We start from the raw sequence: 27,598 nt of genomic DNA on the forward strand, positions 1-27,598 counted from the left end.
AGGATGCTGCGGGGGTGGGCACCAGCGTGGCTGAAGAGTGAAAGAAGGGGGTCCAAACCCTTGAGGGGGCGGTGGGCAGAGAGCAGGGCTGGGTGCAGGGCTAGACGTGTCTCTGGAACACCTGTCACGTGACTCGCCACGTGGGCTCTGCACGCAAGACGCACGCCGATTTTGAAGACTTGGTACGAAGCAGTGCAAAGTATCTCGCGAGCTGCGAGTGTTGGTTGTTATCTTCCCTTTATGCACAGGAAACGGAAGCACAGAGAGGTTAAAGCGCATGCCCCAGGTCACACAGCTGGGAAGTGGCGGAAGTGGACTTTGTGCCCAGGCTGTAGGAGTCTGGAGCCCAAATGCTCAGCCATGAGTCTGTTTGGCCCACACTGTGCTAGAGGCTACATCGAGATGCTGGATCTTTTTTCTCCCTGTCAAGTTATTCCTACAATAGCAAGAAGACTAGAAAGGAAAAGAAAATGTCCTTTCTGGAAAAGGGAAGGCTGGGTTGGGGAGTGGGGAGGGGGAGGCGCTGAGAAAAATGTGTGAACGGAAGAGGTTTCAGGCTCCTCCAAAGGACGAAGGGAAGGTCAAGTGTAACGACTTTAAAATCACGGTCAAACATCTGGTAGATGAAAGAATTCACTCTAAAAATAGCATCTTCTTTAAAAGATATGATGAAGACAACTATATAACTATAGTCTTTGGAGGAAAAAAAGAACAAGCAATTCCAAAACTCTGGCAAAACACTAACTTGGAATCATAGTGCGATTCCATATAGAACGCTTTCGTGTCTGTATCTTACATGTTCGTTCATGAATAAACATACCTAGATGTGTGTTTCCATTATTAGAACATTACTTTATGATGTATTTTAGGGTTTCTTCAAAATCTTAGGGTTTCTTCAAAACGTAAGATTTACCTGCCTGACTCCAGGTAAAGGTTAAAAAAAATCAAGCCAGTGGCTTTCTCTAAGGCAGTTGCTCTAAACTGAGGTTTCTAGAAAAAGATTCCACCTTCAAGAATGGTACCTCCCCTTCCCCGCCGCCGCTGATGACCCGTTTACAGTCACTGGTAGTGGCGATGGCTGTCACTCCGATCCTGTGGGCGTTGTTAATGACGTAAATCAGCCGGCCCGTCTCTGGGGCAAAGGCTCGGATTCGACCATCGTCCCACGCTGGCACGGAAGGGGAACAAAAGGCAGGCAGGATCAGTACGCTCCCACTCTCTGGGCAGACCCTGGCGCTCTTCAGTCATAAAGGAGTCAGGACCAGGAAGGTGATGGACGAGAGAAGCTAGCCCCCCACAGCTGCCAGGAATCCTATCCCTCTTTCCCCTGACTCCCCAAAAGGGCCACACCGCCTTTAGGTGTATCCTGTCCTAGGAGAAAACATTTGGGGTGGGGAGAAACAAAGGAGGCCAGCTCCCTCCCCTCCTGTGAGTTGCAAAACTTCTGTCAACCGGGTAGCTGGTATCGCACCTGGGATGGAGAATTTCCAAGCATATGGTGGCTTCCTACCCCTCCCTCTACTTTAAACCTGATACTCCTTCCCCGACTCCCACCATCTTCCCCATCCCAATAAAGGTTGCCATCAACCATCTAGGTCTTTAAGCCAAGAACTTCAGAGTCATCCGTGATTCCTCCCTATTCCATCTACCCAACCCAAGTCTAACCCATCAGCAAGCCCCAACTCTACAGTTAAAAACCATCTTGAATCCGGCCACTTCCCAACCCTTCCACCGGGCCCACGCTCATCCAAGCCACAAGCACCTCTCTCCTGGTGATTGTAATGGTTTCCTCCCTGGCCTCAGACTCTTGCTTCCCTCAATCAATTACCTATGCGGGGTCCTGGGTGCATTTATAATCATGTCAATACCTCAACCAAGATTCAAAAATGGGGTGCCTGGGTGGCTCAGTGGGTTAAAGCCTCTGCCTTCGGCTCAGGTCATGATCCCAGAGTCCTGGGATCGAGCCCCACATCGGGCTCTCTGCTCAGCGGGGAGCCTGCTTCCCCTCTCTCTCTGCCTGCCTCTCTGCCTACTTGTCATCTCTCTGTCAAATGAATAAGTGGAAATCTTAAAAAAAAATTATAGTTTCATAGGAAAACATTACTTTTAGGGATACACCCTGAAGTATTTGGAGGTAGAATATGATGGAGTCTGTAATTTATGTTAAAATATTTTGGCACAAGAGGATCAATGGAGTTAAAAGCGATTCCCTTTGGGGCATAACATAGTTGAAGTCAGGTTTTTCTCTCTCCAGCAATGGAAGGGTTTCTAACACGGGCACCCTGTACTCACCAATACCTCAAATCTGTCTGGTAATCAAATTGCTATAAATTCTCCTCCCGGAGAGAAAGCAACACGCTCTGTGCAGCAAGGTTGGGGGAAGCAGAAGTCTTCAGAATTGTCATTCTGAGCTCAGAAAGTCTCTGGGCTGGAAGGGGACTCCACAGGGAGGCAGGATCAGAAGCGAGAGGGGGGAGGTGGCGGGTGGCTGCCCCGGGGTGCGCACACGGAGAGACCCACGAGGAAGGAGAGCAAGGTCCAAAGCCACAGCCGGAGCCCGCGCCAACGCCCAAGAATGTAAACGTTACCCGAGAGGATGCTCTTGCCGTCCCGCATGAAATCGATGCTGTGGCAGGTCATGTTGGGCACGGTGATGCGCAGCAGCTCCCGGTTGGACAGCGTGTGCCATACTCTGATGTCCTTCTTGGCACAGGTGGCAAACAGCTCGGCGGTGCCGCTGCGAAGGAGCCACCGCGAGAATGAAGAGAGCAGCCACACAAGACGCACGCTCGGCTCTCAGACGGAGCGAGCGAGGATCCGCGGAAGGATGCCCACTGGACACCCAGATCTCCGAGCCCCACGGACTCACAGAACCCTCGTGTAAAATGGCATTTAATGCCCACAAGTCATCTGCAGACCATTGTCTGTTGCCCTTTGCCTAGAGGAGGGGCTGGGACAAAGCTGCTCAAGAGGAAAATGTCAAAGTTTTTAAATGGCCTGGTAGACTGAGGTCAAAACACAGCTGTGGAATATGGATATGAAGAGAGGCTAAACCTCACGTGTCCTATAGAGTAGATAATCACATAATTTCAAAGGGAAAAATGATACAGGAACTAGAATTCGTGTCTGTGGATAAGCTAGAGCAGAACTTTGGTTGGTTGTGAGAAAATATGAGATTCTGGACAAGGAAGTGAAGCCAGAGTAATTGGCCTGTCCTTTCTTTAAAAAAAAAAAAAAGATTTTATTTATTTATTTGAGAGAGAGAGCACGCGCGTGCATGAGTGGAGGAGGGGCACAGGGAGAAGCAGACTCCCCGCTGAGCGTGAAGCCCGATGCAGGACCTGACCCCAGAACCCCAGGACCCCAGGATCATGATCTGAGCCCAAGTCATACACTTAACTGACGGGGTCACCCTGACGCCCCCCACTTTTTTTTTAAAGGACAACTCGTAACAAGAGTGTAAAACACTATTACATCAAAAATTATAGGTTATTCCAGTTTGGATAAGAAAAAGGGTACTGCTGGGGTACAATAAAGTCCCCTGATTTACAACTACGAATTTATAGCTTTAATAGAGTCTCTATGGAGGTTAACATTGAGGTTTAGGTGCTTCTCAAGAAATGTCGATATTTCCTCCAAAGCACATTCAGGAAAAGGGAGTTCCCTCTCCCGTGTTTTAAGACCTACTTGTTTTGGAATGAACAGAAAAATAAGTGGATCTCTTCCCTATATTTAATTTGCGGCTCGAGAAAAACAATTCTAATGCTGGACTAGTTCCTTAGAGCGCGTCCTGGAAGGGGACAGTCGAGGTGACCATACGCTTACTGTTTGATCAAATCAAGCCAACCTGAGAAGATAACGGTCATTTAAAATAAGAGAGGTTTTTCTAGGGGAGGGGCCTTTTCTGTGGGGCCAGTGAACTCTTAATGAGGCATGTGGACTCCTCATGAAAAGCAAATACTGTGGAATGAGGGCACCTAGAGAACTTCCCAAACTTCCCTTCCCCTGGATGGACAGTCTCCTTCATCAGGAATCTAGTCCAGACCTGAGCTTTTCATGTAGCACATTTTCCCTAGTTTAGGATCTGAAAGGTGAAGTTCCAGAAAAAAGCTAAACTGACTGGATCAAGATGGCGCCTTAGGCCCACATGCCTCCCCTCAAAAAGCCCAGAAATGAAGAGACAGATACAGAGGACAGAGACGGGGATAGAGGTAGACGATGCAGAGGTAGATACAGGGAAGCAGGACAGATCATCATCAAATAGACCAGAAATGTTGAGGACAAAGAGAAATCAGCCAGATAAAATCTGTGAGGAGACAAACCTAGAGAGAAACACAAAATATCAAAATCACGAGGAGGGAGTACTTCTCGTAATGTTGGAGCAGTGACACGGTCACACAGACCTTCCCACAGGCGACAGTTAAAAACACTGGATGGCCTTAACGACAGCAAGAACCTAAAATCCCAAAGACGCCGAAAACATTTAAAAGTCCACAGAAGTCAAGAAGCGTTTGCTCTTGTAAAAATGCAGCCAGAAAGGGTTAAGGGTCATGACCGTATCACTGGCTAATCTGAGGGTGCCTCCCCAACTCCCCCAGCTCTGGTGGCCACAGAAGAAGGCAGCAAAAGAACCATAGTCTTGCTGGCTGAAGGTGTGCAGAGATCAGAGCTGAGGACTGGACAATTCAAAGGGGGGATCCTGGCAGTGAGAGATACATCGGAGTAAAACCTAAACTCAGATTAGAAACACTGCCCAAATTCCCATCTGACAGCTCCCTTCTACATGCATGGGAGAAAAACCCAAGAGGAGGGAGAAAACCCAAGAGGAAGGAGAAACAGAGACCAGAGAGGAACTCTGCTTTTCTTTTCTTTCTTTTTTTAAAATTGTATTGATTTTTTTTTTAAAGGAGTCTATTTTTGAAGACAGAGCTACATGGGATCAACCTGAGAGGGCTTTTTTGCCTTTTTAATGGAATACGTTCACCAACTGTGTTCAGCTTGGGTGGCAGAAAGCTGGACCTTATAGGCTTAAAATATCAGAAGCCAGGGCCTGAGGTCATAAGAACACCTGGAAATTAGGGGGTAATCCCCAGGAGCAAGGAAACCAGAGAGAGGATGAGCTTCAATTCTGCACAAATCCCTCAGTGAATGCTACATTCCGCAAGCCCACAGAAGTACCAAGAGCCTGTGTAAAAAAAGGAGCAGTGGGAAGCCCGGAGAATGTCAGCTGCTGCGTTCCGGGAGAGAGACAAAATTTGCGGTTTGAGTCTAGGCCAATAATCCTCAGAGAACACCACAGAAGTCAGAATTACTACAGTGTATTAGCTATCCCGCTGAAATATCGACAAAAAAGTAAGCAGACATGCAAAGAAATAGGAAAATATGATTTGGGAAAAAGGCAGTCAAAAGAAACGGACTCCAAGTAGATCGAGGTGTTGGATTAGCAAAGACTTCAAAGCAACTGATTCAAAATGCATTCAGAGCATGAAGGAAACGATGATACCAAGGAAGTAACAGGTAAAGCAACAAAGAACCAGAAGCCATACCTTTATGATATGTTATAAGTAATTATAACAGGTATTCATGACTTTAAGGTTTATGACTATTTAAAACAAAAATTATGATTTTGTATTCATGGGTGTATAACGTTAATAGGTATATATGAAAACAACAGCACTAAGAATAAGAGTGAGGGGAAGAGAAATAAACTGTTGCAAAGTTCCCAGATTGCATTTTACCCGAAGTCATTCAATGTCAACTCTCCGCAGGCTGTGCCGTGTTAAAAATGCGTATCGTCATCCTCAGAGCAACCACTAAAGAAATCAATGCAAAGATATTGAGGTAGAGAGTCAACAGAGCAACTAAAGTGGAGGGCTAATCAAATGTTTTTGATTAAAGCAAAAGGTGGTAGGAAAGAATAGAAGAACAGATGAGACAAAGAAAACAAATAACAAAATGGAGGGTTTGATACCGCGATATCAAAACTTACATTAATAGCAAGACTAGGGGCTCTGGGTGGCTCAGTCGGTTGGGGGGCTGATTCTTGATCATGGCTCAGGCCATGATCTCAGGGTCCTGGGATCCAGCCCTGCACTGGACTCTGTGCTCAGCAGGGAGCCTGCTTGAGATTCTCTTCCTCTGCCCCTTCCCCCATTCTCATTCTTTCTCTCTCTAAAATATATAAATCTTTAAAAAATTTTAAGGTAGGGGCACCTGGGTGGCTCAGTGGGTTAAAGCCTCTGCCTTCAGCTTGGGTCGTGATCTCAGGGTCCTGGGATCGAGCCCCGCATCAGGCTCTCTGCTCAGCAGGCGCCTTCTCCCCCGCACCACGCCCGCCTCTCTGCCTACTTGTGATCTCTGCCTGTCAAATAAATAAATAAAATCTTTTTTAAAAAAATCCAAAGGTAATTATTTGCAAAAGACAATAACTATGTAATTCTATATTCAGTTCATAACTACTTAATTCTAAAAATTCTAAACAATGTTAGCATGAGAGATGGTGAGAGGAAGATAAAGAGGGAAATAAAATACCCTGAGTCTCTTGCTTCTTTGGAAAACATGATATAAATGTTGGTAAAGCTAGTCTTTGGCAGAAAAATATGTTTAAATGCGCATATAAAAAAATCAAGGCTGATCACTAAGTGAATAAAAATACAATGACGAGTTAACAAGTCCTGTAAAGCAGGGCAGGGGAAGGCAGGACCAAAAAAGATGATCACAACACAAAGAAAGACAAAAAAGGAAAACACACAAGAAAGGTAACATGTTAAGTAGAAAATAATCTAGGGGCACCTGGGTGGCTCAGTGGGTTAAAGCCTCTGTCTTCGGCTCAGGTCATGATCCCAGGGTTCTGGGATCGAGTCCTGCATCGGGCTCTCTGCTGAGCAGAGAGCCCACTTCCCTCTCTCTCTCTGCCTGCCTCTCTGCCTACTTGTGATCTCTCTCTGTCAAATAAATAAATAATCTTTTTTAAAAATCTATAAAGTTATTAGATAGATATAAGTATGAATGGACTAAATTCTATGAAAAGACCAAGACTTACTTAAAACTAAACAATACCTGTAGGTTGGAAAGAGACATGGTTTCTTTAGCTACAGTACATGTCTCTGAAATGTGCATTGGCTCATGCATCTGACAAACAGGCCCGCAGACTATCACAGAGGCTGCTTTGGTTCATACATACTTCTTCCCAGCAGATCAATGCCTTGGCATACAAAATAATAGCAGCTGAAAACCATATACATTAACACAGCCGAATCCACAAGGAAAGGAAAAAGACAGTCTTGTACATGATGCCCATGTACCGTGACTTCTTCCTCTTAATTCAGTTTTCTCCACAGCTTGGCGGAGAGAGAGGAGGAGAGAGCAAAGCGGGAATGGTTGGTGCCTCTTAATAGGTTTCTTTTTGGGATGATGAAATCTTCTAGAGTTAGATTATGGTGTTGGTCACACAACTCTGTAAATATGCAAAAAGACCCACAATGAGTGGCACACTCTCTCTCAGTGGGTAAACTTTATGGTATGTAAATTCTATTTCCGTAAAGCTGGTTTTCAAGAAAAAGAAAAAGGACGAGGGGAAAAAAAGAGGAGTTACAAATCCTGAATAGATCAATAACTATACAAGAATTTGAAAAGATAGTTAAAAATCTACTCATAAAAGGCCTCAGGGCCAAATAATTTTACGGATTGATTCTACCGAACTCCTTAGAAAGAGAGGAGAAAAGTAAGACAGAAAGAAAAGAACCAACCAGTTTCCCAAAAGGATCCCTCCGGTGGGAAGCACTGGCCATTTTCACCACTAGAAACATTTAAAAGAACCTAATTGTCGGGGTGCCTCGGTAGTGCAGTCAGTTAGGCATCCAACTCTAGATATCAACTCAGGTCTTGATCTCAGTGTTAGGAGTTCAAGCCCCACACTGGGCTCCATGCTGGGCGTGGTGCTTCCTTAAACACTTGGAAGAAGCTAACTGCCAACTGCAATGCCGCAGGGAACGCAACATCCATCTCATGATCGTAAGCATTGAGTTTTCAAGGCGAGTCTTACTACCCAAAAATCAATGATCCTGAGTTCTGTAAATTCAAGCTACATACTAAGGAAGGTCAGAGCCAAAACCATCGGGTCAGCTTCCTGGACGTCACCAGAGACAAAATGTGTTCCAGGAGCAGGTAATGGCAAACTATGACTTTTTTGATATCGAAACTGCTGGTGGTTGGTTGTCTCCCTTGTGTCAGATGGGATTTACCAAGAAATCCAGAAGATTACCGAGAGGTCCAGAAGACCCCTTGTGTCCACCGCCAGTAAGTGCGCCAAGTCTGGAAGACCCGAAAGGCATGAGTGAATGACTTGAAAGAAGTTCGGAAAAGGGCACTAACAAGATTTCTCCAGGGGCGCCTGGGAGGCTCAGTGGGTTAAAGCCTCTGCCTTCGGCTCAGCTCATGATCCCAGGGTCCTGGGATCGAGCCCCGCATCGGGCTCTCTGCTCTGCAGGGAGCCTGCTTCCTCCTCTCTCTCTGCCTGCTTCTCTGCCTACTTGTGATTTCTCTCTGTCAAATAAATTATTAAAAAAAAAAAAAAAGATTTCTCCAGACAGCCCTGGGAAAACAGAACAGTTTCCATAATGACTTTATTAGAAAAGCCAACCTTCTAGATATGTACATATTTGATAAAAATAAAATATGCATATATCTGGAAAAAAAAAAAAAAAAGAAAAGCCAATGTTCTAAAGAAGCCCAGATTTGGACTGTGAAAATGAATGTGGCCGCAGGGTGAAGGCAACAGGCATAATTATTGTTAATAATAGTTATTAAGTAATAACAAAGCACCAGTGTTATATTTCTAATTATTATAATTAATATTAGATGATAATTGTTATTAAGACAACTGACTATAATTGAGAAATTTAAGGACGGAAGATCATAATCGTATTAATACATGTTGAAATGCACGAATGAGATAAAATTAAATTTCTTGGCACACTGCATCAGACCTCCATGTTTTCACTGATTTTAGGAGCCAAAAGACTTCGCTCTTCTACTTACAATGGAAAGACAATGTCCTGGACAGCTTCGAAGTGACAAGTTGCGATGAGAGTCTCTTTGAAATCCGTGAAGTTGACGCGGTAAATGTGTGATTCTTCTGTTCCCACAAAAAACTGGTGTCCCTCCCCTCGAGGTGTGATTGACGTGATGCCACCTTGTAACTGGATTTTCCTATATGGAGAAGCAAGAAGGTGAAGTAGATTCGTTCAGTCAGTGAGGAGGACTGTTACAGAGGATAGAAATCAGGCGCAGGACCTGGGGACATGCCCTCGGGGAGGGGACGCGACTGGAAAGGCAGGGGTGACTCACAATACTGGGCGTCCATGGTCAGCAGAGGGAGAGGCCAGCACGGTTTACAGTAGTGGGGGTCTGGGGGGACTTCCTCAGGGGGAGAGAGTCTAAAATGGGTTGTGGGACACAGGCAGGATCTGGACAGAGGGAACATTCCAGGAAGGCAATGGGCACAAATGATCATGGCAATTAAAATACTTTATTAATTCCATTTGTGGAAGATAATCCTAAATGGGGAGGGGAAACTTTTATGTCAAAGGAGGTTATTATAACCTTAGTGAAAAGTGTCAAAGGTTGGAAGCAAGCTAAATATCCAGTTGAAAGGCAGCGGTTAAATCATCCATGGGACGGCAGGCAACTTCTTAAGGTATTTGCCTCGCCAGTGAAACCACGTTTAGAAGCTTCTGCATATTTTAGCACAGTCGTTTTTAAAAAGATATTAATATTGGAAATGTTTATGACATTTGCCTTCAGTAAAAATAAACCAGAATATAAAATTTTGTACCCAAAGGAAGTACAACTGTTTTAAAATGTAATCGAAGAACACAGGACGAGGAAATAACAAGATGTTAATAGTGGCTCTCGTCTCTCTGTCCACATTTCAAATCCCTCTGCTTCCCAAACATCTAACGAGTATGAACTTAAAAAAAAAAAAAAGTAATATAAATGAATGCATCCTAAAAACCCAACCTTGCTCTGTAAGTGATTTAGTTTTGACAGTAAGAACGCAGGGGAGATTCCTGTGCAAGCAATGAGCGTGGGAAAGGCAGTATTTTACAAAGATCTATTTGTTGGCGGGATGCAGAACGGTTAATGGAGAAAGGACTGACCCTGAGTTACGTCCCGGCTGTTTCACTGACCAGATAGACCTCCCTGACCCTGGGTAGATTTCCCGAAATCTCCCGGCCCCACTTCGCTCAGGCACAAAATAATTTCTCCTTGGCAGGGTCGCAGCAAGGATCAGAGATGATGCCCACGAGGTCCCGGAGGGCAGCCAACAGAAATAACTGGCTGTGGACATCTGGGCTCCCTATGAGACAAGGTGGAGCCCAGGGCTACCGGGGTAAAGCCAGGGGTCCCTGAACCCCAGGGGTCTTCTTCATCCTACTACTTCTTGACTCCGCATGGGAGCTGCTTTCTCAGCCCACGAAAACCCAAGGAGGCAGGAACCACTGCAACCACGGGAGACTACGCTGTCCCACGGGAGTACGGTGGGGACAGGCACAGCGCAAACCCTGTGATAACAGCTTTGCATTCATCATCCCCATCACAGCGGGAACATCTGTGTGTCCAGAACGAGGCGTTCACACCTGAAGGGGTTAACTGTTTATAGTTCCTCCACGTATCCAGAGCCCACTTGTGTACATCGCCTCCCGCCACACAAACACAGAACCGGTCCAGATGCATTCGCAAGACCTATCCGGAGCCCAGAATTTAAAATCGCAATGTCTCTCCTGTCCCCCTTCAAGCCCCAAATGCCGTTCGTGTCCCTGCAACTCCATTCGTCTCCTGTGCGCGTCACCCGCTAAGAGGTTATAATTACTTTATTATCGACAGTCTTCCCTCCTGCTGGAATGTCAGCTCCGTGAGGGGCAGGGAGTTCTCCCTCTGTTTCTGTTTGCTTTAGTCGTGGCCGTCTCCCAAGAGCACCTAGGACCCAATCCGGTAGGCGGTGCATGCGCAGCCCAGATGTGTTTGAATGAAGACAGCAGATGCTTTTTCGACACTCCACACGCCAGCACCCCTGGCTACCCTCGAGCTGGGGGGGAGCATAAGAAGCATATCTAGGGGGTGTCTGGTTAGGTTGAAGGTGACATCAACCTCCACCTCTGCTCTTCTGGGAAGCATCTATCCCATCGCCACCGTCCCAGTGGGGCTACCCCCTTCTCTGATCTCTGTAACAGCCATGGCACTCCGGATCACGGGATTTGTGTCTATGTATTATCTTGTATTACAAGGACTATTTCACATGTATATTACCTTATCCCCAAACTGGACTGTCTGCTCTGGGAGGACAAAGACAGCATCTCATTTTATTTTTTCGTATAGCATCTGGCACGTTGGTTTGGCCGGAGGTACTCAATAAATACGCATTAATGACGATGGGTAAAGTTTTATGTCATTTCAATGATTCAACAGAGATTCCACGAAAAGTACGTGGTACGTGGAAGTAGCTGGGGAGTGCTGGCTATTTGTACTAAAGCTTGTATTTAAATGAATTTTATTTAAATGAATTCACTACCAGCAGAGTGCCTGACCCAGAACAGGTACCACCCATTGTGTAATAAATTCCACTGAATAAACACATTTTGAAAGGCTGAAATGTGAGGTTATTTGCTGGGGATCTTCATAAGCAGCATCTTATTTCCTCCATCATGGCTACAAGTATTAACAAATAATAACTGGTGCATTTAGTAGAAGGGCAAGGTCCCCCGGGCCCCAGGGTAATCATGGACTACTCTGGCCTGATTCAACACAAGCTATTGCCTTTCCATTGGCAGGGAAATCAGCTGTTGTGATTCCAACCGCTCATCTGGACTGGACAGTAAGATGAAATTCTTTTACCAAGTGTTAGTTTGGCAACATCGGATCATCACCAGCCTTAAGTAGATCTCCTGGTGGGTCTTCCCCCACCCGGATCCCGTGGAGTCTGGAACTTACTTGATGGGTTTGTAGCTGGGGCTTCTACAGAAGACCAGCAATCCTGCTCCGGAACCCACCAACAGACCCCCCATCTTCAGGCACTTGATGGCGGACACTCCCTAAGGGGGAGGAACAGCATTGAGAGAAAGGCCAAATGGTTTCATTGTTAAGAATCCTGTGTGAGGGGCACGTGGGCGGCTCAGTGGGTTAAAGCCTCTGCCTTCGGCTCAGGTCATGGTCTCAGAGTCCTGGGATCGAGCCCCACATCGGGCTCTCTGCTTGGCGGGGAGCCTGCTTCCTCCTTTCTCTCTCTCTCTGCCTGCCTCTCTCTACTTGTGATCTCTGTCAAATAAATAAATAAAATCTTAAAAAAAAAAAAAAGAATCATGTGCGAGCGGATGCCAGGGCATGGGGCACGGCCATGCCTGGACGAAATGCAGGAAGGCATTGCCTGGGAGGAATCCCAAGGCTGAACACCAGGGATTGGTGCCAGCAAGGAGCTCACGTGTCAAAAGTTGCCCCCTGGTCCTACAAGGCGGCAACATGCTTCATGTATGCTTCATGAAACCTCCTCCGTTTAAAACCACCTGCCGGTTGTGACGGTGTTAGAAATTAACATTTCCTATCAGCTCCAATGAAGTTAGAGCCGAAGATAGAGTCATGGGCAACGTTACTTCCTCACTGCCTCCTGTTTGTGCCAGAGCATAATTCTTATACTACAAAGAGATCATAGTTGACATTCCAGGAAAGCACAAAGAGCCCTTATTGTTCGGTGACTCCAGTCTCTGAACTGAGGCATGTGGGACGTAATCTTGCCAATAATAGACACAGTTAAGTTCAAAGCCATCTTCCAAGTTCGGGGAGATACTATGGTCATTTTAGAGCACCCATTATGAAGTTGTAATTTTATTTTATTTTATTTTTGAAGTTCTAATTTTAAAACATACGTGGCCAATATTTCGTCTTAAAGCTTTCAAGAATAATATAGTTAATGGGGCACCTGGGTGGCTCAGTCGTTTAAGCATCTTGCCCTGGGCTCAGGTCATGATCCTGGGGTTCTGTGCATTGTTTTTCATATTCATTTTATAGTATTGAGCCCATCAGCATCTTTGTCTTCCTGTTAGCACTGTACGCCCACCAGGTCCATTTGAAACCACTCCCATCCTTTTACCCTTCCAACCACAGAGCGACCATTACGTAGAGTTTCAAAACGGGTAACTGCCCAAGATCACAGAATATTCTTAGCAAATGTCTTCAATGATACTTCCTGTCCCTTCATCCCACAAGAACTGTTTTCTTTCTGTGTGTATAAGAGGCATCTTGGAACCACCGCTTTGTGGAATTTACCATCAGACCCAAATGCCTAAATGGTTAGGACTTAGTGCTACCCTCAAGGTCACTTAAGTACCCGAAGGGTGAGGAACCGTGAGGCGTCTGGGCTCTTCGTATGGGAAAGGCGCTCAGATCCCAAGTGCTGGAGGGGGAGGGTACCCAAGATATCCAGATCGGAATTCTTCCGTAGTGTTTTATGGAGTGCTTTGAAATAAGGGATTATTTCTAAACCTTTCTCTACCCACACAATGGCGTCCTCTCACTCTTATGTATGCCCTTAAAAGCTTGAGCATGATTAAGCTTGCATGATTAAGAAAACTCTAACATCTTCCCTGGGCACACGGTGCGAGATTTCACGTCTTCCTGAGAATATCTGCTAAGTGGGAAGGCATTGGAGCCGAGAACCATCTGTTCTATTATCAGACACGAGACAGGCAGGTGCAGAACCTACCACAAGCTCTCAGATTCAAAGGTTAGCGGAGACAGCCCTTGTTAATTTCTGGGGTCCCGGAAATAGCAGCACTTATTCTGTAAGATGATCCTATGATCCTAGGCTTTTATTCTGGTTTAAATATCGAGGTCTTTCTGGACTTTTAACCAGAATTGTTAGGAACTCTGCAAAATAGAAACAATCCACAGTTTCTAGGTTTTGCTTATGACTTACAACGCTGACTGGAGCTAAAATTTAAGATCTAGCTATTAGATTAGGACAAAAATTACATACCTCAGTACATGTATGTATGGCCCCGTGTTTGGAAGACGTAAAAAACGTGGGGTCTGATTCCCTCACTGGGGACCCCGTGGAAGACCTTTGCTCTGCTTACGAACCAGAGATGAGGCCTTGAACAGTATTGAGTCGTTGCACTTTGCAAATTTCGATGTGGCCTTGGACACAACACACCCTTTTTCTTTTTTCCACAGACGCTTCACGCAAGTCTGTGCTGCAGGGGAGGGAAGAAATCGCCGGAAGAGAGGAGGGCAGGACAGACGCTGGCGAGCTCTACTCACCAGACTGAACTTGTCCTTCGCGGGTCCAGTGTCTGCCAGCAGTTTGGTCCTCGGGTTCATTTTCAGAATGTCTCCAGTCGTGGTGCCAAGGTAGAAAAAGCTGTCGTCGTCGGCCATCTGGGGATCAGAGAGGAAAGAGGCCCAAAGCCTGTGTTCTCTCAGGGATGTCCATGAGCCTGGATCAGGGGTGGGACAAACTTTCTCTGAGGCCCCAGGAAGACCTACAAAGGCACTCATGACTCCTTTGATTTCCTTGAACTTTAGGATGGATACGAAGAGCTCGGAGGGGGCGCAGAATCAGGGCCAAACTGGGAACTGGAGGAAATATGGGACTCCAGCCAGCCTGGGGATTTCACTATAAGACTCTGTGTGGCTAATGTTAGATATGCATGCAGGGATAACCTGCCAGTCCTGGTTCTGAAGATACCTCTGAAGGGCACCTTGTGTCTGTTTTATCTCCTATTTTCCAAAGTCCATCTGTATAAACCGATGATGTGGTAGATAAGAGAAACAAGTCAGTGGAGAATGGAGTTGTCTGTAGGAGTGTGTGAGTCCACATTAAAGACATACGAATAAGGGCGCCTGGGTGACTTTGTTGTTAAGTGTCTGTCTTTGGCTCAGGTCATGATCTCAGGGTCCTGGGATCAAGCCCCGAATCGGGCTGCCTGCTCAGCGGGGAGTCTGCTTCTCCCTCTCTCTGCTGATCCTCCTGCTTGTGCTCTTTCTCTCTCCCTCAGATAAATAAATAAAATCTTAAAAAAAAAATTATTTCGTATTCCAATGCCATCAGGAGGTGCTGTGGCCACGGAGTGCGTCCCGGACACACGGCTTCAGCCTAGGTGAGGCAGACATCTGGTGTCCAATGGCAGAGCCCAAGTCCCGGTAAAACAAGACTCCCCCGGAGCTGTGTCTAGGCAGCTCCTCTCCAGCTCCTGAAGGGAGCTCCGGAAGTGAGACTCGCCCTCACCTGCGCCCCCTCAATCGGCATCCCCGAGGTCCAGACCTCACCTCTCTACCCTCAGCCCAAGGTACGTGTACCTAGGTGTGCAACATGTGTGCGCACGCATGCGCACACGTGCACACACACACACACACACACACACACACACCTCGATCAATACTATTAACAGGACCTGGTTCCAATAGTTATGGACAATCACACTTGGAGTAATACTTACTGTGATACTCATGACTATTCTTTTCATCTGACCCGTCTGGCACTCAGTCGGCCAGATTTTTCTGTTTGGGAGATCCAGTTCCCACACTCGGATTGTCCCGCTAAGGAAGAAAGACACAATCAAAGGGGCATGCACTTGAGAGTCTGCTGATCTTGGGGCGCCTGGGTGGCTCAGTGGGTTAAGCCTCATTTTGGCTCAGGTCATGATCTCAGGGTCCTGGGATCCAGCCCCGTATCGGGCTCTCTGCTCGGCAGGGAGCCTGCTTTCCCCTCTCTCTCTGCCTGCCTCTCTGCCTACTTGTGATCTCTGTCTGTCAAATAAATAAATAAAATCTTAAAAAAAAAAAAAAAAGAATCTGCTGATCTCTTCTCTGTTTTCTGGATTTCCCTGAAAAGGGGGATGAAGAGAGAACTGGATATTTCTGAGGGTTTGTTAGGCTTCGTGTTCTACTTAAAAGTTTTCACTCGATCAGGGTGCCTGGGTGGCTCAGTCAGTTGGGTGTCTGCCTTCATCTCAGGTTGTGATCCTGGGGTCCTGGGATCAACCCATGCATCTGTCTCCCTGCTCAGGGACAAGGGAAGTGCTTTATCACAGAGAGTCCTCTCTCTTCATGAGAAATAGCAACCCGGGGGCCACACAAAATCAGCATCTGACATAAGACTTGGTATACAGTTGGCATTTAATCATTGCATGTTAATATTAATAACTGTATAGATGTATCACGGTCAACATAACAGCTGAAGCTAAGAGTCAAAGGCAGAAAAGATTAATTTAAAAATAGTTTGATTGGGCTGCCCGTCTGACTTAAGCCAGAAGAGCCCATCACTTTTGATCTCCGGGTTTGAGTTTGGAGCCCCACGTTGGGCAGAGAGATTACCGAAATAAATCAACTTCCAATAAATAAATAAATAAAATAAAAAAATAGATCAGTCAAGTTCACTTTTCCTTTTACCCTCCAGAGCCACGCACATAGTAAGTGCCCAATACGTATTTTGAATACTTTATTTGAGTATGAATCTATTTCTTTTTTAAGATTTTATTTATTTGTCAGAGAGATGAAAGAGTACAGGCAGGCAGAGTGGCAGGCAGAGGCAGAGGGAGAAGCAGGCTCCCCGCAAAGCAAGGAGCCCGATGTGGGACTCGATCCCAGGACGCTGGGATCATGACCTGAGCCGGAGGCAGCCGCCCAACCGACTGAGCCACCCAGGCGTCCCTGAATATGAATCTATTTCTTGTTTGAATACTTCTCTTGAGTACTTTCAAAATTAAAAAACAAAAACAAAAACCAGCTTCTCTGTGGCCTTCCTGGTAGCCATGGTTTGGATGTCAAATCAGAATTTGCAGGATCTCCCGTGGGGGGTGGTATCATGGAATATTTGGAGTCAGAAGCATCACGGAGGAGGCTGTGGGTGCCGGACCTGAAATCTTCCTTAAGAGTGCTTGTTCTCACTTATCACTGTCATACACAATTAAAGCCCATCTACAGCACAGACCGTTCTAAGGAAAAGAAAAAGTTTGGATGGGGGGCGGCTTCGATTCAAGCGTTGGGCCCTGGAGGAACGCTGTCAGCGGACATCAGAGTGGGCTGACGCCCGCAGCTGAAGCCAAGCTGCTGAGGACCAGCGGGGCCCTCATCACGCACAGCCTTCTGCAGCCAGGCTGGAACCCAAGGGAAGTGAACGCCCTGTGTGGTCGCCCGTGGCTGGGGAAGACAGGGTCACACCACCAGCTCCTTCCGGCTCAGAGCACTCTCCTAATAAGATTCACTCCTTAGAGGCTGGCTCCTGTTCAGCCAGCCAGGTTCATGGCCACTAAACAAACCTGTCCTCAGAATTAGCCCCGGAGGAAATGTATGCTGCATACCACAAGGAGGGTACGGGACACACAGCAGACAGGAGCAGTCCCTCACTCTGGCTGGAAAAGGAGCCCCTGGCGTGTGCCTTTCACAGAGGGAGACCACCAAGGGGCTGAAACAGGGAGTGCCACCCAACATGGACTTTGACCCCACATTCACAGCGTTTGGACCCTTGAACTGGTCTGCCTCCTGAAAGATAATGCTTTCCTGCGGGTTTCACCTTGAACTCAAGACTCCAGACCCGCTCTCGCTGCTGTCTTTCTTAGACAGATGCTGGCCTTCAGCTTGGTCCCCGTTAGCTGACTCTATTGGAAATGATCTCACGTGGCTAAGAGCCGAACATCTGAAGCTTCCTGGCCCTTTCGTTTGCAAACTATCATTTCAGGAGACCTAAGTCAAGAGCAGGTGCTGAGAAGCACCGACCGGCAAGTGAATCTGTGCAATTGCGCACGCTGGTGGGGTGTTATCGGTCACAAACAGACCAGAATCCGGAATGAATTTAGCAGGGGAGCAGAGCCCTCCACAGTTAGGAAGCACAGAATTCTCAAATAACCATATTTAAAAGAACTTCAGTTAAAAGGATTTTTAAGGACTACAAAATCATGCAAATTAGGACGTCAGGTATTTTCGCAGGACTGGTACTGGGTTCCCCCAAGTTGGAACGACCTTGCTACGCGTTCTGAAAACCCTGAGTGCGGGCACGTACTTCCCAGCAGTGATGAACATCTCATCCCGGCACTTGGAGAAGAGCACCGTGGTGGCATTGCCCACGTTGAGGCCGGCCGCCGGACTGCCGCAGACGGCTTCTCTCTTCGCTATGCTCCACACGACCACACTGCCAAAACAAGAGGGACCGAAAAAGTCAGGGGGAGACAGGCTCTCGAGAGAAGCAACAAGGTTTTTTTTTAGTGGTTCTAGAATCAAAGGAAGAAAAGGAATGAAAGAATTACACGGAGCCCCCCAGACGTCTCCTGCGTCATGCTGGATATTGGAAGACAAGGACGTGACGCCTCAAAGGTTTTGATAGAAAATGATAAGGAGGCTGGAAACCAGGGACCCCATCAATGAAGCCATAAAGACATTTTCAGAGAGGCAAGGCATAAAAATTTACCACCCATTTCTCTCATGTAAAAAGTGTTCCTTGGAGAAGTATTCCAGAAAAAAAACAGCGCAACGAAGAGGATGATGTCATGCAGTGCTCCCAAATGTGACCGTGCACCAGAGTCACCTGGTGGACTTGGCCAGAGGCTACGGGGACTCACCCCCAGAGCTTGAGTCAGCTGGCCGGGGGATGGGACCGAGATCTCACTTTTCTAAGCAAGTCCCCAGTGATGCTGGTGCTGCGGGTCTGCGGACTCCATTTGGAGAAGTACTGCTTTGGGTTCCATTTCTTTTCTTCTGGTGCAATCACACAACTCAGCCTTAAACTGAACGTGTTCAGACAACAATACATATGCTAGGGGACCATCCGAATCAAAATGTTAAAGAAAAAGGAATGCGGATGTTGCAAACTTTGGTAAAACATGCCCGGCTACACTTCGCAAGTTTCCTCCACGTAGAGGGATTATCACAGGACATCTAAAATCCAGGTGGAACCAAGATGGGTAGGAATGGGGAAGTAGGAGGTAACATAAGGGCCATAATTTTTTTCTTTGTAGGAAATTGATAGATACCATGGGAAGTGGAAAACTTGAGAGGCATATGCCCCTCCCCCCCCAAGGACTCTTAAAACCATGTCCCTCAGGCCCAAGAGAAATGACATACGTCTACACCAAATCTTGTAATGAAGTTCATTACCGCATTACGAACAGTAGCTTCCAGGTGGGAAAGACCCAGAGCCCCATCAACTGACGGCGAAGACGTGGTGTCGCCATACAGTGGAGTATTACTGGACAGATGAGCCTTGAAAACACTATGCATAATTTAAAAAATCAGTTGCAAAAGGCCACCTATTGTATTATTCCACTTATGGGAGCCGGTCAGTGCCGGCAATCTAGGGAGATGGAAGGTAGGTTAGTGGTTGCCTGGGACTGCCAGGCTAATGGCGGAGCAGGAACAGGGAATGACTGCTAATGGGCAGAAAGTCTCTTTTTGGAGGGTTAAAATGCTCTGCAATTGCTTGTGGTGGTGGTTATACAACATGACATGTGAAAAATGTCTTTGGGGAAATATTTCAGCAAAAAAAACGGGAGGGAGGGAGGGAGGGAGAGGAGGAGGGAGGGAGGAAAGAAGGAAGGAAGGAAGAAATCGACTCAGATAACTACTATACCAAAAAGTATACAGCCATTACTTTACGTGGGTGGGTTTTATGGCATGTGAAATATATCTCAATGAAGGTGTAAAAAAAAAAATCCCAGTGCTCCAAGAGAGAACTCTTCACGGTGGAGGGGATATGAATTCTGAATTCTTGGGCATAGCTGGACAACATCCTTCCTTTATAAACCATGGACATGGACGGGGCGCCTGGGTGGCTCAGTGGGTCAAGCATCTGCCTTTGGCTCAGGTCATGATCTCGGGGTCCTGGGATGGAGCTCCATATCGGGCTCCTTGCTCAGCGGGGAACCTGTTTCTCCCTCCCCCTCATCCTGTTGCTCTGCCTACTTGTACTCTCTCTGTCAAATTAAAAAAAAAAAAAAAAAAAGGTAAATTTCCTTTGTACTAGACCCAACAAGCTCGAACCAGAAACTATCTGTAAAAGTGCTCCGGAGTATAAAATCCAACACAAACCTCAGACGTTCTTGTTTTCTTCTACTTTAGCATTCACACGGGAATACGTACTGCATTGATAGTTCTTTGGGCAAAGATCGTGTCTTGGGCAAGGCAGGTTAAAAATGCCACCACCTCTGGGGTCACACTGCCTGGGTGGTTCTTCCCGCTCTGCTACTTACCAGTTGGTGGCCTTCATTCCTCACCTGCCACATGGCCCCAGGAGCTCCCACTTCCAGTTAAGGAGATAACATTAAGGTGTTCAATACTCACCTGTCAGAGGCTAAGCGCCCCCTCCCACGCTGCCCCCAAATCAGCAGTTGTCATTGATGATGATGATGTCACCTTTCTTTTACAGCAAAGGTGCCCAAATTCAGCTGCACATTGGAATTGCCTGGGAAGCGTTGAGGCCACCTAAAGCCCAGGCCAATCAAATCCAGCTCCCTGGAGGTAGAGTTAGGTATCCAGGATTTCTGAAACTCCCTACGAGATGCCTGGGTGGCCCAGTCTGTCGGTTAGGCATCTGCCTTCAGGCCAGGTCATGATCCAAGGGTTGTGGGATCGATTCCCACATCGGGCTCCCAGCTCAGCGGGGAGTCTGCTTCTCCATCCCCCTCTGCATGTGCCCTCTCTCTGTCTCTCTCTCAAATGAATAAATTAAAACAATAAAGCTCCCCAGTGGTTTGCGATGAGCATCTCAGGTTGAGAACTCTAGCCCTGTGGTATTTTTCCCCATAGGCTTTGCACAGGACACACAGCTGAACAGGGACAGGCCACCAGAGAATGTCCATGGGGAGAGGGCGCAGAACATACCTAGAGATTAACGTGAGTTCATTACCTTCCGTCATCTGGGCCTCCCAGGGACACCAAGTACAAATCGTTTGGCGAAAAGGCCAGCGCTTCAATTTTGCCCTTGTGAAGTGACAGCCGGGCAATCAGCTCCCTTTCCTTATAATCCCACAGAATGATATCTGCCTGGGGGCAAAAAGACAGGGTCAGATCACAGCCAAGCTTCCAAAGGCTCTCAGGGAAGAGCTCCCTGTCCGGGCGAGAAATAATCAGTAATTGCACTTTTTCTGGAAATTAGATCATGTCTTAACAAACACAACGGTGAGAAACCGGCAACAGTTTTAAAGGAAGCAGGGACTAGAAAAATAAAAATAAAAATGAATTAAGCAGGGGCTCTTTAGTTCCTGAGCATTATCAGTCTGTAAGCTGCCGGGTCTGGTGTGAACACCGAAATACTTTATCCTCAGGCTGAGGGGATGAAGACAAGATCAAAGAGGAGGCCAGTGGAAGAAGAGGGAGAGGAAGGATGTGTGCAGGCACAGAGCTGAGCGGGAGAGGGGGCCGGGTTTCCGTGGGGGTGGGGCACCTCGCTATCCACTGCCAGGGAGCTTTTTTTTTTTTTTTTAAAGATTTTATTTATGGGGCGCCTGGGTGGCTCAGTGGGTTAAGCCTCTGCCTTCGGCTCGGGCAGTGATCTCAGGGTCCTGGGATCGAGCCCCACATCGGGCTCTCTGCTCAGCAGGGAGCCTGCTTCCCCCTCTCTCTCTGCTTGCCTCTCTATCTACTTGTGATCTCTCTCTATATATCAAGTAAATAAAATCTTAAAAAAAAAAAGATTTTATTTATTTATTTGACAGACAGAGATCACAAGTAAGCAGAGAGGCAGGCAGAGAGAGAGGGGGGAAGCAGGCTCCCTGCTGAGCAGAGAGCCTGATACAGGGCTCGATCCCAGGACCCTGGGACCATGACCTGAGCGGAAGGCGGAGGCTTTAACCAACCCACTGAGCCACCCAGGCACCCTGCCAGGGAGCTGTCTTTCACGCATTCACCTTGAAGCCCATGAACGTGACCTGTCCGGAGGCTACGTAAATGCCGCTCTTGGAGATGGTCACACAGGAGACGTTGTTGCTATGACCGTGCAGGAAATTCTGTTCCTGGGTGTTAATTGCCTGAATCAGGATCGTGCAGCCCAGAGGGTAAATGAGATGCTCTTGGTCAGGATGGCATTTCAGGCCAGTGGGCACGTGTCCTGAAAGAGAGAGGTTAAAGAAGAGTAGTCATTCATGGAGGACATTGGGAGATGGAGAGGAGAAGGAAGTTGAGGGAAATTGGAAGGGGAGGCGAACCATAAGAGACTATGGACTCTGAAAGACAACCTGAGGGTTTTGAAGGGGCGGGGGGTGGGAGGTTGGGGGAACCAGTTGGTGGGTAATAGGGAGGGCAGGTATTGCATGGAGCACTGGGTGTGGTGCAAAAACAATGAATACTGTTATGCTGAAAGAATAAATAAATAAATAAAATTTTAAATTAAAAAAAAAGAAGAGTTGTCATTAAAAAATAAATAAGTAAGTAAAAATAAAAATAGTAATTTTAGGGGCGCCTGGCTGGCTCGGTTGGTAGAGCAGCTGACTCTTGATCTCTGGGCTGTGAATTTAAGGCCCAGGGTGTGACATGGAGCTTACTTAAAATAAAACAGTTAGGGGACACCTGGGGACGCTCAGTGGGTGAAGTGTCTGTCTTCGGCTCAGGTCTTGATCTCAGGGTCTTGGGATCAAGCCCCCTGTTGGGCTCCCTGCTCAGTGATAAGTCTGCTTCCTTCTCCCTCTGCTGTTTCCCCTGCTTGTGCTCTCTGATTTCAACAAAAGTAAGTGTGTTTTGTGCGTGTGCGTGTGGGTGGGGTGGTAACGTTATGTAATTTTATTGCACCGACAAGGTCAGCATAGTATACCACGTCTCATGCCCTAACGTGTGTAAAATCGCCAGGGGATCTGGTGAAAATGCAGATTCAGATCTGAGGTCTGGAGACGGGCGGACGTTCTGCATTTCTCACAAGCTCTCAGAGATCCTGCCGCAGGTCCAACAATGTCACTGTTGGAGAGCCAGGCCCCAGGGCCAAGTTTGTAATGCTGAGAAGCAGATTTCCTGAGTGCCTGTCTCCGCCAGTGCAGAGGCATGGGGAATGTGAAGTCACTGCAGAAGCTGGATAAAAATAATTTGGTTCTAAGTCACCATCAGGCACTCTAAAGAAGCCAGGCCCTCTCGGTGTGAGGCCCCATCCCCCGCCCCCAACCTCTAGGTATTTGCCAAGAACCATCTCAAGAATTACAAACCTTTGTTCAATGTTTTAATACGAAATAGACAGAAGTCCTTCCTTATCACTCAACTTGGGTCAGAATTCCTGGGGTTGTGTTTGGTAGTATTTTATAGTATAAACTGTAAAGTCAGTTTGATTAGCTAAAAATCACTTCGAGTGGAATAGTATTCCAGGTGTCGATTAAGGAAAAATAATTTTTTACAATAACATATTCGATCTCCTTTCTAAAAGCAGGATGTGTTTTTCCGAAGTCTCCCTTCAGGGTTTCTAGGGGCATTTTCCATTTTTTTCAAATTTCTCCAGTGGCATTTTCAATTTTTTCAATTTCCATGTTTCCTCACAAAGATCTCACACATTTCTTGGTATGTTTATTCCCGGGTATTTTAAAATTGTTCTATGGCTATTTCCTTCTCCATCAAAAGAGTCATAAATATTTATTAATATCATCTTCTGGTCTTTTAGTGAATTCATCTTTTACATTTAACTCCCTCTAGAATTTATTTTGGTCTATAATGTGATTCTGGGAGCTAAGTAGATTTTTTTTTTCTCAAATTGCCAAATATATTTATTGAATAAATGATTTCTCTTGCTTTAATTGAGGTCATTCCTTTTTCATGTGGTAGGTTCTCAAAAGACTAAGGTTTGTGTCTTTGGGAGTGATTTACTCATTATATGTATAGTTACTCAGTTGTAGTTACCTTATAAGCAATCATATGGCTATCCATATGGGAAAATGTAAAATTAGATCCAACTTCACACCAACCACAAACAGTACATCTCCAACAGATCAAGGACCCAACTGTGACAAACGAGACTTAACGTGTACACAAGTTGTAGGAAATAATTTCTTCGACAGGTCACATAAAGAGCAAATGCTAACAGAAAAGGACAATACATTCGTCCAGTTATGTTAAAAATTTAAAGTTTTTAGTGACACTTGACAAGATGAAAAGACAAACAGAAACCAGTTGAAGACATTTGCAATGGCAGAGACAGACAAGCATCCTACCCAGAATATGCAAAGAGCTATGGCAAAGAAATAAGAAAGACGCAAAGGGCTTTAACAGAAGGATGAGCCAAGGAGGCGGAACAGGCAACTAAGGAGGCGGGAAAGTCAAAAGCCAATAAACATATGAAAAGGCAGGCAACTCTGTAAGTAATCAAGGAAATGCAAATTACATCTCAAATGAGATACCATTTTGTCTCCATCATAATGGCTACAATTAAAAAGGCTGATAATATGGGGCGCCTGGGTGGTTCAATTTGTGGTGAAGCCGCTGCCTTCAGCTGAGGTCCTGATCCTGGGGTCCTGGGATGGAGCCCCACATGGAGCCCTGCATCAGGCTCCCTGCTTCTCCCTCTCCCTCTGCTTGTAGGTCCCTGCTTATGATTTGTCAAATAAACAAGTAAATAAAATATAAAAAAAAAAAAAAAAGCAGGCTTCAGAATGTGTCCAGGATGATATTTCTATAAAATATAGAACACAGAACTATGCAACTCTGTGCCATAGATTGTTTATATATAGCATATTTAATCTTTTACAAGTACAGTAAAATGTAAAAACATGGCCAGCAAGAGTGCACATTACCTTCAGGAAAGCGGTTGTCTCCAGAGAGGGAGAAAGAATAGGATTGTGTGTCAGGAGAAAGGACTTAGAATGTGAATTTTTTTTTCTTAAAAATATTAACTCAAATAAGAAAAAGTGTCAAAATTTACTAATTCTGCATGCAATACTCTGTATTCATTGTGGCATCCTAAACTTCTGTTGAACTATTTCATGATTAAACTAAAAGAGCCCTATACTACCCCCTGCAAACCATTGTTAACACGTAGGTATGTATTTCTTCAGATTTATTTCTCTGCATTTGATAATTAGGGCTCCTGGCTGCTAGCAAGAAAGGTCGTTTCTGGCGGAACTTAAAGGGAAAAATAATTTCTTGGAAGGAAAAAGCTCACAGAATTGGTAGGAAATATGGGAAATCAGACTTGAAAAAGAGACAGGACCAGTAGCTAGGCCAGACCGAGTGACATGAACTAAGGAATTCTCATTCCCACTGGGCTCCATTCTTGTGCCCCAGTCCTGAAGACGTTCTGAAGAGTCAGTCCTGAAGGCTCTGGGTGGGCACTTCTGGCCTGGCTGAGCAATGATGTCACCTTTCTCTGAACTGGCTGCCAAGGAGTTAGGAGAGGAAGCCTCCGCCCCTTTTAAGACCTGATCAAAGTAGGCAGACACCCCTCCTTGCCTATCTTTTTGAGATTCTCCTCAAATAAAAGGATATTTGGATGTTGAGTAGCCAAAATTACACATGTCCCCTAGAATGAATACATTTCCCTCTTTTCTCCATATATATTCACCCCCACCACTCCCCACCTCCCTCTCTCTTGCTCTCTTTCACGTACACACACACACACAGACTTTACTTAAACTGTAATACGCTCATACCATATGTACTATTGGGCAAGTTATATAGCTAATACACTTTCTTTTTTTTTTTTTAAGATTTTATTTATTTGACAGAGAGAGAGAGATCACAAGTAGGCAGAGAGGCAGGCAGAGAGAGAGAGGGGGAAGCAGACTCCCCGCTGAGCAGAGAGCCGGATGCGGGGCTCGATCCCAGGACCCCGGAATCATGACCCAAGCCAAAGGCAGATACTTAACCAACTGAGCCACCCAGGCGTCCCTCTTTTGGAAACTTGAGTAAGTGACTCAAATTTTAGAAGTCCCAAGATTATCCTCATTAAAAATCATAATGGGTACTACAAAAACGCTTTCAAAAAGGTTGTAAAATTTATGTTTCTGGCAATAGTAATTAAGAGCCATTTGTTATTCTCATCCTACTGTTACCCCTATTTGTAGCTTTGCCAGTCTGAGAAAAAGAAGAGTCAAGGTTTTAATAGCAGGGTTTTTTGTTTATTTTGTTTTAATTTTTTTAAAGATTTTATTTATTTATTTGAGAGAGAGAGATCACAAGTAGACAGAGAGGTAGGCAGAGAGAGAGAGAGGGAAGCAGGCTCCCTGCTGAGCAGAGAGCCCGATTCGGGACCGATCCCAGGACTCTGAGATCATGACCCGAGCCGAAGGCAGCGGCTTAACCCACTGAGCCACCCAGGCACCCCTTGTTTTAATTTTTTAAAAGATTTTATTTATTTATTTGACAGAGAGAGATCACAAGTAGGCAGAGAGGCAGGCAGAGAGAGAGGGGGAAGCAGGCTCCCCGCTGAGCAGAGAGCCTGATGTGGGACTCAATTCCAGGACCCTGGGATCACAACTGGAGCGGAAGGCCGAGGCTGTAACCCACTGAGCGACCCAGGTGCCCCTTGTTTTAACATTTTGAGCTGGTAGCCATTTATATTTCTTTACCTCTTATCTATTTCAGGGGTCAGAAAATATTTTCTATAGAGGGCCAGACAGTAAACATGTTAGGCATTAACGACTGCAGTTACTCAAGTATGCTACCGTAGTGTAAAAGCGGCCATAGACAACATATCACAAATGTGCATGGCTGGGTTCTAGTAAAACTTTAAATCAGAGCCTGGGGCTCCTGGGTGGCTCAGTGGGTTAAGCCTCTGCCTTCACCTCAGGTCATGATCTCAGGGTCCTGGGATCGAGCCCCGCATCAGGCTCTCTGCTCAGCGGACAGCCTGCTCTGCCCCACCCCCGCCTCTGCCTGCCTCTCTGCCTACTTGTGATCTCTCTCCCTCTGTCAGATAAATAAAATCTTTAAAAAAATAAGTAAAAAATAAAATAAAATCGGAGCAGAGTGCCAGATTGGCCAAAAGGCTATAGATCGTAGATCCTTGATCTGTTGTTCTATTGTTGCTGTTTTTAGTTAGAAAAGCTTCGTGTGATAGGATAAACATGGGTTTATCTACTCCAGTCAATTGGTAAATGTGGCTATTCCCGTGCCAATACCAAATTCTTAATAACTATAGCTTTATAAAATGTTTTCATAAGCCGTACAACTATGTTTGGTTTGCTTAAATACAAATTCCCGTCAAAATACAATACCTAGAATCGTCAAGCACCATTACACATTTACACCCTCAAGGTGAAATTCATAAACTGTAATGTAACTCGGCAAGGAGTTCTAGCATCAAAATGAGAAAAGGGGCTTTGCATTGGCTTCTAATTTGTTTCCATGCGAAAGCTAACCTCTGTCATGGCCATGGGAGGCACTGGAATGTGAGGGACCATATATTTATTCTTAGAGCTCGACAAAGCAGCAGGAACTCGGTTGCAGAGCTCTGTTTTGGAAGCTCTGCACTGGTCACTGGGGTGACCCCCTGCACTCAGACGTCACTCACTCTCTTTACCAATGGCCTTGTCACCAGCTATAAAGAAGGATGACTTCTCAGATGGACTAAGCGCCCACTTTGTATCAGAAACTATTAAACCAAAACGAAGAGTCAAGAGCCAAGTCCCAGAATGTGCCTAAAACTTTA

General features: G+C 46.0%; 1 protein-coding gene across 1 annotated transcript in view; it reads right to left on the minus strand.

Moving 5' to 3' along the window:
• The window catches only part of CFAP52 (cilia and flagella associated protein 52), a 36,270-nt gene that overhangs the window by 7,482 nt on the left and 1,190 nt on the right, over positions 1–27,598 (minus strand). The window contains exons 2-10 of the mRNA XM_045985666.1: positions 21,891–22,090; positions 20,891–21,027; positions 18,053–18,181; positions 15,492–15,591; positions 14,314–14,430; positions 11,992–12,092; positions 9,040–9,210; positions 2,589–2,737; positions 1,023–1,168 (exon numbers count right to left, since the gene is read on the minus strand). Of these exons, the coding sequence (XP_045841622.1) occupies positions 1,023–1,168; positions 2,589–2,737; positions 9,040–9,210; positions 11,992–12,092; positions 14,314–14,430; positions 15,492–15,591; positions 18,053–18,181; positions 20,891–21,027; positions 21,891–22,090 (1,250 nt within the window). The remainder of the gene's footprint in view (positions 1–1,022; positions 1,169–2,588; positions 2,738–9,039; positions 9,211–11,991; positions 12,093–14,313; positions 14,431–15,491; positions 15,592–18,052; positions 18,182–20,890; positions 21,028–21,890; positions 22,091–27,598) is intronic.

Source organism: Meles meles, chromosome 18, assembly GCF_922984935.1.
Source record: "Meles meles chromosome 18, mMelMel3.1 paternal haplotype, whole genome shotgun sequence".
Taxonomy (NCBI): Eukaryota; Metazoa; Chordata; class Mammalia; order Carnivora; family Mustelidae; genus Meles; species Meles meles.